The 10,100-nt window shown below is 52.0% G+C and overlaps 1 protein-coding gene across 1 annotated transcript in view; it reads right to left on the minus strand.

Moving 5' to 3' along the window:
• Positions 1-9,714, minus strand: part of LOC121167243 (electroneutral sodium bicarbonate exchanger 1-like) — a 48,868-nt gene extending 39,154 nt beyond the window's left edge. Inside the window, exon 1 of the mRNA XM_040996652.1 lies at positions 9,662-9,714. Within this exon, the coding sequence (XP_040852586.1) occupies positions 9,662-9,706 (45 nt within the window). The 5' untranslated portion in view covers positions 9,707-9,714. The remainder of the gene's footprint in view (positions 1-9,661) is intronic.
• Positions 9,715-10,100: the final 386 nt, after the last annotated feature.

Genomic DNA, 10,100 nt, shown 5'->3' on the forward strand with positions numbered 1-10,100 from the left:
GGGTGATGGAATATTACTCAGGACTGAAAACAAATAAGCCATCAAAACCTGGGAGAACCGTAAATGCATACCATGAAGTAAAACAAGCCAATCTGAAAAAGCTGTGTGTGTTTCCAACTGCACAGCATTCTGGAAGACAAATCTACGGAGACAGTAAAACCATCAGCAGTTCCCAGGGGGAAGGGGAATTTCCCAGGGCAGTTAAAATACTCATATGAATATTCGTATGTCAAGATACTTTTGACCACGCCCAACACCAAAAGTGAACCCGGATGCAAACTGTGGATGTTGGGCGAGAATGATCGTAAGGTTGGAATTCATGTTCAGAACCAGAAATCCACACAGAACAGAGCTCAGCTTAAAAGAAGCTTTATTGGGAGCACTCCTGGGCGAGGCTCGCTGGTCTGGTACAGACAGCAGGCCAGGGAAGACGCACCCAGGGGATGTGAGGGATTGCTTTTATTAGGGGGCTGTGGAGGTGGGATTTTGGGGGACAAAAGAAATGTGCCTTCTAGGGTGTTACAGGCTCCCTTCGACCTTGGTGGAGCTGTCCCTGCTGGCCAGGCAGGGAGCCGCCCCTCACCCACACCGGCTGGGCCTTACAGTGGTGACTGAATGCCTATCCTTCAATGGCTGGGACCACTCTGCTGACGACGCTCACAGTGAGAGACAGCGCAGGTGTGGGCTCAGCAAGAGGAGGGAAACCTCTGTACCCGCCATTCAGTTTCACTGTGAACACAAATCTGTTCTAAACAGATAAAGTGTATGTATACACACTAACACATACAAAGGATATATGTATATTTATATGCATATACACATATGAAACCTATATGACAACTGTAAATTTGAACACTAACTAGAACTTTCAGGATACTTAAAAATTCATTTTCCCTTTAGGTGATATATTTAATTTTTAAGGAATCATCCCTCGGACATACATACTGAAATGTTTACAAATGAAAGTGAAAATTGCATATATAAAATATCACAATGGGAATCTTACTTTTTCTCACATTTATAAAACGCTGTTATGCAAAATGGCCACTTGCCCCTCTGGCAGCAGTGTGCCCCTCTCCTCCTTAGGGACTTGGGGTCAACACAACAGGACGGAGCATACCCAGCTACGTTCTGGCATGCTTTCTAAGATATACGCTTTAAGTGGAAAATAATCTGGCTTCGTTCCAGATTTATTCAGTATTTGCTTACCTTTTAGATCATGCAGTTGCTGACAGCAGCAACCACATATATGCCACCCTGTGTTCTCTCACAGCCCAGCGCGGTAGCTTACCCACTGTCAGTAGCTTCCAATTGTCTTATGTCCCAGGAAGGCAGGTAACTGAGTTTCATGCATAGACTATTTATCTTGCACTCAACACATCATGGATAAATGTCGGTGAATGCATAGTTTTGTGAACTTTTTATTTGATATTTATTACTTTCTCATAAAACCTTATGTTGAGTATATAATACATAAGAAGAATCATTCACGTTGGCTTTCCCACTTGTTTTTACAGCAAGGGCTCCACCATTCGCAACACTTGGTTATGTCCTCAGACACCTGACACAGTGCAGAGCATGCTGGGATTCCAAACGTGGGCTGAGTCCACCAATAAGCAAGCCACACAAGAAAGAGCAAGCGAGGTCGAGCGTCAAAAATATTCACCTGGCAAACTGACTTCATTAGTCTCTTTCATTTAGATTGGCCAACGAAAGCCCACACCTCCGAATAACTGTATCTTCTTTGTTTAAAAAAAAAAAAAAAAAAGAGCGGGAGGGAATTGGGTAAGGGGAGCCATTCGCCAAAACACTGAAAAAGTATGGCTTGGAAAAAAAAAAGTGACTGTATGGTTCTTATTTGGATCCTGGTTCAAATAAACCAAACATTCACATAGAAGAAGAATTATATGGCACAGAAACTTAAACAACTGAAGCGATGTTTGGTTCTATTAAGGGATAATTGTTACTTTTAAAAGCTGCATAATCTTGTGATATAGCAGTTAACGATATTTTTAAAAGGCTTTTAATCCTGAGTGACACACTGAAGTTGTGATAAAATGGTTAAGATGTCTGGGATCTGGCGGATGAATGGAGACACAGATGGAACGAGATGACGTGTTCAGTTCTGAAGCCGAGCTATGGGTACATGAGTCATTCTGCAAATCTGTCTGCTTTGCTGGAAAGGCTCCATACATTTCTAGCATATGCAAAGTCTGTTTGAAATCATTAAAACTGAAAATAAAGGAACGTTAGGCTTCCTTGATCTGGGTCTGCCCCGAGTCCTTGTTTATTGGCTAGTACTTCCTCTGGTGCAGGGGGCTTCTCACCCTGGGTTCTGCGGATTTCCAGGGGACCTGCAGGTGACATTCAAGGATCTGTGGTAACATATGCGAATGTGCATTTTCTAACAGCGCGCATAAAATTCGTCTGAAAAGGCTTGTGACTCAAAGATTTGAATCATGAGAATCACATTATATAATCTAAAAAGAAAAAGGAAAAGACAGATAGGAGGAAAGCGATGAAAAGGGAAACGCAGAGAAAAACGTGCTATTTCTATGTATCCTCTTTTCTGTTCTTCCTTCTGTCTTGCTGACAATGACCCACTACTAAACGCACACTGACTTGGGGTACCTTACTTCACAAGGTCAAGTTAGACATAGTGGATGAAAGGCACATGCGACAATGAAACTGCAAGATAGGCCTTGAGGAAGTATTATTTTGAACCTTGAAAAATGAATGAACTCTGGCTGAGTAGCCAATCAGAAGAGGCAGGGCAGCTCTGTCCTCCCCATGGGCTCCAGGCCCTGGAGGCAGACACAGCTGCGAGGAGTGGAAAAGTGAGGAGTGGACAGCACCCCCCTCTCACACACCCCTCCTGCACATCCACCCTGGACCTGTCGGAATGCGCACCTGCACAGCTCAATCCCACCTCTTTTCTGACGGTAGGTTCCTGACTTTTTACCTCAAAGATCCCTTGCATTCATTTCCCTAGAGATCCAATGTTTTGCCCCATCAAACCACTTTTTTTTTTAAAGATTTTATTTATTTATTGGAAAGTCAGATATATAGAGAGGAGGAGAGACAGACAGGAAGATCTTCCCTCCAATGATTCACTCCCCAAGTGAGCGCAACGGCCGATGCTATGCCGATCCGAAGCCATGAGCCAGGAACTTCTTCCGGGTCTCCCACACGGGTGCAGGGTCCCAAAGCTTTGTGCCGTCCTTGACTGCTTTCCCAGGCCACAAGCAGGGAGCTGGATGGGAAGTGGAGCTGCCGGGATTAGAACTGGCGTGCATATGGGATCCTGGTGCGTTCAAGGCGAGGACTTTAGCCGCTAGGCCACGCCGCTGGGCCCCAAACCACTTTTAAATCAGCAAATACAGAGATGATGTCCTGGGCGTCTAGGCAGCAAATATAAATCAATACAACTAGTACGACAGTACCGACAAATACCTCGTGAGCGTTTGCTGCATACCTAGCATTGTGCTTCACAAAACCTCAAAAGAATCTTTTTTTTAAAGATTTATTTTTATTATTTTTTTATTGGAAAGGCGGATATACAGAGAGGAGAGACAGAGAGGAAGATCTTCCGTCCGATGATTCACTCCCCAAGTGAGCGCAACAGCTGATGCTATGCCGATCCGAAGCCAGGAGCCTCCTCCGGGTCTCCCACGCAGGTGCAGGGTCCCAAAGCTTTTGGGCCATCCTCAACTGCTCTCCCGGGCCACAGGCAGGGAGCTGGAAGGGAAGCGGGGCTGCCGGGATAGAACTGGTGCCCATATGGGATCCCGGGCGTGCAAGGTGAGGACCTTAACCACTGCGCCACTGCGCCACTGCGCCACTGCGCCACTGCGCCACTGCGCCACTGCGCCGGGCCCAAAACCTCAAAAGAATCTTAAGGGTTTGTAACTGCTCACAAGCACTCAGGGAAAAATTCCAACTCAAACCTGTCTGCTGCTCCTCACACCACATGCTAACACTGCAAACTGAAAGAACCCGGGCAACTGTGGAGGACTCCGGTCACGTCACCATGGATTAACACCCACGGTGAAAACAGCCCAAGATCCCTACCAGTACCTGCTTCGATCCTTAGTGTTCCGGAACCCTCATGTTCCATCTCCTCACTCATTTCCGTCTCCCTCTGCCTCCAGCAGAGCCCCTGAACCTGCCCCACGGCTCCCCAACTTTCTAATGCCCCCCGTCGCTCCCTGAGTATAGGCACTCCACAGCAGAAAAGCAGACTCCATGAGAACCTGCGCCGCCGCCCCACACTGCCTCTGCTCGGCAGTCTGGAGCTCCCGCGTCCCCAGGAGCCTGCCACGCTGACCCGGCAGCAGCCTGCTCGCGGCCTACAGTGCCACTGAACACTATGTGGTTAGTACACTGTGCTGGAGAGAACAGCAGTCCCCCAAAGCAGTACACATCCCACCCCTAGAATTTGTGAGTATTTCCTTGAAGGGCAAAGGGGGCATGAAGGTTGCAGAAGGAAATGTTTGCTCTTCAGTTACCTTACAATAAAGAGATTATCCTGGATTATGTCAACACCAGGCAATCTCCGTAATCGCAAGGAGCCTTCGAAATGGAAGGGACAGGCAGAAGAGCAGGGACAGATGTATAGGGACACAGGCAGGAACCGGAGATGCTAAATTAACTACGAGACACTAAGTTTCTGGTCATGAGGAGAGAAGGAAGGATGGAGGCAGGGAATCATGGGTCAAGCGATGCAGGCATTCCCTCAAAGATGGAAAGCCAAAACAACCCTCCAGAAGGACACAGCCCTGCAGTGAGGCCCGAATGGCACCTGCAACGGTCAGATGCCAAATGTGCACCGTGTCAGCCGGTAAACCTGTGGTCAATGTGTCACTGAAGCAATACAGGCTAGTACTGCGCATACATTATGACTTCTTAACTATCAACACCAGAATAAACTTGCTGCTACATTATGGGAAACAACCATTGCCTGGGAATTGTTGCTGCTACCTAGCAGCGCCCTCAGAACAAATACAGTAGCTTTCCTGCACCTGGCTGACTACTGCGAACCCTGCCAAGGCGAGCCATAAACTACACCCATTATCTCCAGGATAGGAAGGAAGTAAATTTGTAGCACGCACTGCCCACCAAGTCTTGCTCCCAAGAATAGCCGGTGGTGCCAGAGGAAGAGAATGCCCTAAACTCCCCAATCCTCGCAAGAACACCCGCTGAGTGCCAACAGGGGGTGGCAGACCGTGGGTCACACCCTGCTGTGTCTGGTTATTGCTTCTTCTCCCTAACATCGCACAGATATTCACGGACCATGACCCTCAGAGGTTGTTCTTTCTCTGCAAGTCAGTCATTGATGACTCGGTAAGTGCGTGCTCAACTCCAGCAGGTCCCAGTCACCAGGCACCAGAGCTGGAGATTTCGACAGGAGTTTCCATTTGGGGTGCCTACAAAAGGCCTTGGGAACTTCCCACGCTTACTTTTCTCCCCTCTGCCCCTTGCAGCTCCCTGAACCGCTCTTTGGTTCCCAGAACTGCTTGGCTCAGAGTCAGAGGATGTCAATCTCTCCATCCTCTCCGCCAGCATTTCCTTCTGCTTGCTTCTCAACGTGCTGACTGAGCAAATCGCGAAGCTTCAAGGGGCTCCGAGCTCCAGTCTAAAGCACAGCACTCCCCTGACAACCGCCTGAGCTTAGTTCCCTAACTCTACTCTCTCCCTAAGAGTTCACGGACTCCAAATTTAAATAACCGCCTCCAGAGGTCATTAGCTCAGCCAAAACGACACCTCCAGCTCCCTAGCTGGTCTCTCTCAGCCGGGTCTCTTCCCAGTCTAACACAGCCTTGGTGCACCTTGCCAAGCACTTCTCAGGCACTTGCCGGGCACAGACTGAGATGCCAAAGACATGGCTGCTGCAACGCACACAAGGAAGGGCATGTCCTCTGGAGAGAGGCGGTCCAGCTGAGCCACAGACAGCTCTGCCACTTGGAAGACACTACTAACCCCTGTACGTCTCGGTTTCCTCAAGATGCATTTGCAACATCTACAAGTGGGATGCTGCACAGCAAACAGCACAGCACAAGCAGCAGGAGGTAACACGTCAGCTCACCAGCAACAACACAAGCGACCCGGAGACAGACGTGGACAGCCCGCAAGACAGGAGTGGGAGAAATGACTGGACCCGGGAGATGCTGTGAGCTGCCGAGACGGAGTGATGAATGTCGACAGAACTCCATGCCGTCTCAGCGCACTCAGGGTGGAGAGGATGGGTGGGGACTGTCCAGCGGCCACACCTGAGCAAGGGCAGAGCAGCTGTGAAGGCAGCGCCTTGTGCCACCAAGCATGAGTGACGGCTGCTCCGGGCACCTTGGCTCTGGATGTGGCTTCCAGCAGCCCACACTGCGACAGACAAGATTTTGAGCTTGGTCCCTAACCCTCATGGAACTTCTATGTCAGAAGGTAAGAAAATTAAAACAAGAAGGTTTTAGCTATTTTGATATTCAGAAGAGAAAACAGGACCATATGAAGGAATGGATGGGGGAGGAGGTCAAATGTACAGAGAGGAGGAGAGACAGAGAGAAAGATATTCCATGATTCACAACTCAAGCAGCTGCAATGGCTGAAGCTGAGCCAATCCAAAGCCAGGAGCCAGGAGCTCTCCTGGGTCTCCCACGTGAGTGCAGGGTTCCAAGGCTTTGGGCCGTCTTTGACTGCTTTCCCAGGCCACAAGCAGGGAACCGGGTGGGAAGTGGAGGTGCCGGGATTAGAATCAGCACCCACATGGAATTCCGGCGCATTCAGGGTGAGGACTTTAGCTGCTAGGCCATTGCACTGGGCCCGCTTGAATTTTATTTTAAAACATGCAGGGAAGACGGGCTAGGACATTAATCTGATGCGCATGTTTGTTGGCTGTTTGTTTTTTCAAGATTTTCATTTTAATTGAAAAGCAGAGAGACCCAGTTTACTTCCCAAACAGTGGTGACAGCCAGAGCCAAGGTAGGCCACAGCCAGTAGCCGGGAGTTCCATCCAGATATCTCACAGGGGCAGCAGGAACTCGAGCGTGTGAGCCAGCATCCACGGCTCCCCAGGTGCGTTAGCAGGAAGCGGATTCGGAAGCAGAGCAGTTGTGACTAGGCCCAGCACCTTGACAGGGTTTCCCAAGTGGTGACTTATCTGCTGCACCAAAGTCCCACCCTGTCCTCCCCGCCCCCTCACACACACACACTTCATTCACAGGGAACAGGATCAAAAGTGAAGCCACTGGGTCCAGTGGGGTCATAACAGCAGCTTATTACCTATTGCTAACCCGTGGAAGCCTGCAGGTCTTACTGTTCTCAGGAACATAGCCTGCATACTTTCTACATGTGAAGCACATTGTTCCAGCCTGTTCTCTCTGAACAGAGGCAGGGAGGAAAGGAGAGAGAGATCTTGCTGGTTCACTCTCCAAATGACCACAATGGCTGCCTGAGTCTGGGCCACAGCCAGAGCCAGGAACTCGGCGTCTCCCACCTGGCTGGCAGAGGCCCAAGCACTCGGGTCATCTTCCACTGCTTTTCCATGTGCATTGGCAAGGAAATGGATTGGAAGTGGAGCAGGTGAGACTTGAACCGGCACCCATATGGGATGCTGGCGTTGTACGCAGCAGCTTCACCTACTGGCCCACAATGCCAGCCCCAAGGAAAGCTTCGAAAGGGCAAATCTGCTGGTGATCTCATCCATGCTGTCTTGCACCCTCCATCTCCTGCCCTGTTTCTCTCTCCTGCTTAACCCCCTCCAATAGCATCCCTGATGTTCCCTGGAACAACCAGAATCCTCGGTGTGGGCTCCCTGGCATGGCCGGCCTTCAGGTCCTGCAGCCAGACATGCCCTCTCCTGCCGCAGCACTTCTGACTTTGCCGTTTCCACAGCCCTTTCACCTCCCTTCTCCCTCTGTGGGCATTTAGTCATCCTTCAGATCTCTGCCAAGAAGTTCTTCCTTAGCAAAACCTTCTCTGATCCGACAGTAAAGCTGCAACCAGTGTTTATACACACACAGAACTGGTTCTCTTTCTTTCAAAGCACGTCTCCATTTATGACTGGGTGATTATATAATTTTCAAAACTGGTTCTTCTTTCTCTTTTCCCACTAGACGGGAAGCTTCAGGAAGGCAAGAACGCTACCAACTGCTGCCTAGCACCGAATCCCAGGGGAGGAACACACAGCAGGCCTTGACAGGATTAGATCCAGAAAGACTGTCTAAGATCTGAGATGCCAGGGTGGCCGTGCGCTGTGCTGCTTGCTGTCGAGTCCTGTGTCAGAGTGCCTGGGTCCAGATCTGGACTTTCAGAATCCTGCACCCTGGGAGGCAGCAGGTGCTGGTCACCGACACAGGTGCCTGCCACCCACTTAGGAGGTCCAGATGGAGTTTTCGCACCTCCTGGCTTTGGATTGACCTGGCCCGGCCCAGCCCAGGGTGTTGTCAGCATTTTGGGGAATGGGCCCACCAAGGGAGCTCTCTAGCTCTCCTTCTCTCTGCCTTTCAAGCTAAGGCAAATAATAAAAGCTTGACTATCATTTCCTTTTCAACTGAGCAAAGAAAAGGTGTCCTAACAGCACGGTAACAAATCATGAACGAGAAGAAAAGGAGAGAAACTGGCGTCCGATGCCCACTTTGTTACAAACTCTGCAAGTCTTCCCTGCCACCTCCTGGAAACCATGGGTGACGTCAACTTGGTATTTGTTTCAAAAACCTGTCATCCTCCCTGAGCGGGTCCATCATCCCTTTCCTAGCCTCTACCTCAACCTCGACTCCCCTCACCCTTCCCGCAAGCCCCTCTTCCCAGGTCAGCAATCCCACCATCTCCTCAGCACAGGGAAGGGGGCACAGAGTGAGAGAATTTGACCCCCATCACCAGCACACAAGAATGGTGCTTTTGCAGAGAATGACCAGTCACAGACGCAAGCTCTGTGGTCCTGCAAGCATCCCCGTGGGGGAGCAAAACCAACCCTACCTACCATTCCTATTTTAGCAGTCTGGGCCAGCCACCAGCACCAGGCCACCACGTCTGCAGGAGGGCTCACTTCCAATGAGAGAACCTACTGTTTGTGTTGGTCCCTTGCGCTTCCTGACATTAGCCATGCCTTCCCCTCCCCCTTGCATTACCTACCAGATACTGAAATCCGACTCTTACTCCCTAAATAAACACCTGTTCCTGCCCCATCCGCGCTCCCCTCCCCGGCACCTGTCCTGGTCTGCATTCTCTGGGGCAATGCGAGTCCCAGCCTCGGCCGCCTTCCACTTGCTCCTCTGTGGAAGCACCCAAGGGAAAATCAAATCAAAACAAAACAAAGACCAGACTGCCCCCACCGGAGCGAGGTCCCTGTCTACCCTTTCTTTGGCCCCCGCGTGCCGGGTAGGCATGGTGGCCTCTCCTGGCCGGTTAAGAGCCGGGAAGGACGAGGTCACCGCCCGCCGGCCCTCAGGGCAGCTCGGCGGCACCCAGGGATGCGGCACAGACGGAGCAGGCTCCCGGTGCGGCCCAAGGTCACCCTCTCACTGCGCCCCCCCGACGTCGCGGACCGGCCCTCCCGGGTCGCCCTCAGGGAGTGGCCCGGCAAGCCCCGGCTCCCGGGCTGAAGCAACGAGGGGTGGGCCCGACGACCGGGAGGCCGAACCCCGGGGAGGGGCGGGAGGCGGGGCCCTACCTGATAGCTGAGGACGCCGTCCGCCTCGCTGCTGCCGGCCGGCATGGCGGCGCCGAGCTCGCCAGCCGCCCCAGGCCGAGCGGCCCGCGGCGCGCTCGCTTCGGGTGTGAGCGGAGCACCCGGACGGCGACCCCCGCGTCCCGGAGCCCGCGGTCACCCCTCGACCGCCGCCGACTCCATCGCCACGGGCCCGCGAGGCGTCCGCCGCAGCCAGTCAGCGAGCAGCCCGGCCAGCCAATCAGGGCGCAGAGCACCGGAGGACGCCGTCCGGCGGTACCCCGGGTTACCACAGGAGATGGGGGCGGAGCTACCGCCCGGGCCCGGTTGCCGTGGAAACCGCCTCCCTCCCCTCAGGGGCCTCAGGGCTGGAAGGTCCTTGGCCGCCTCTGGCTGGCCCTGGGCAGCTCTGGGTGCTGCTGCTGCTGCTGCTGCTGCTGCT

This window comes from Ochotona curzoniae, unplaced genomic scaffold, assembly GCF_017591425.1.
Source record: "Ochotona curzoniae isolate NIBS_2020 unplaced genomic scaffold, NIBS_Ocur_1.0 patch35, whole genome shotgun sequence".
In the NCBI taxonomy this organism is placed as follows: domain Eukaryota; kingdom Metazoa; phylum Chordata; class Mammalia; order Lagomorpha; family Ochotonidae; genus Ochotona; species Ochotona curzoniae.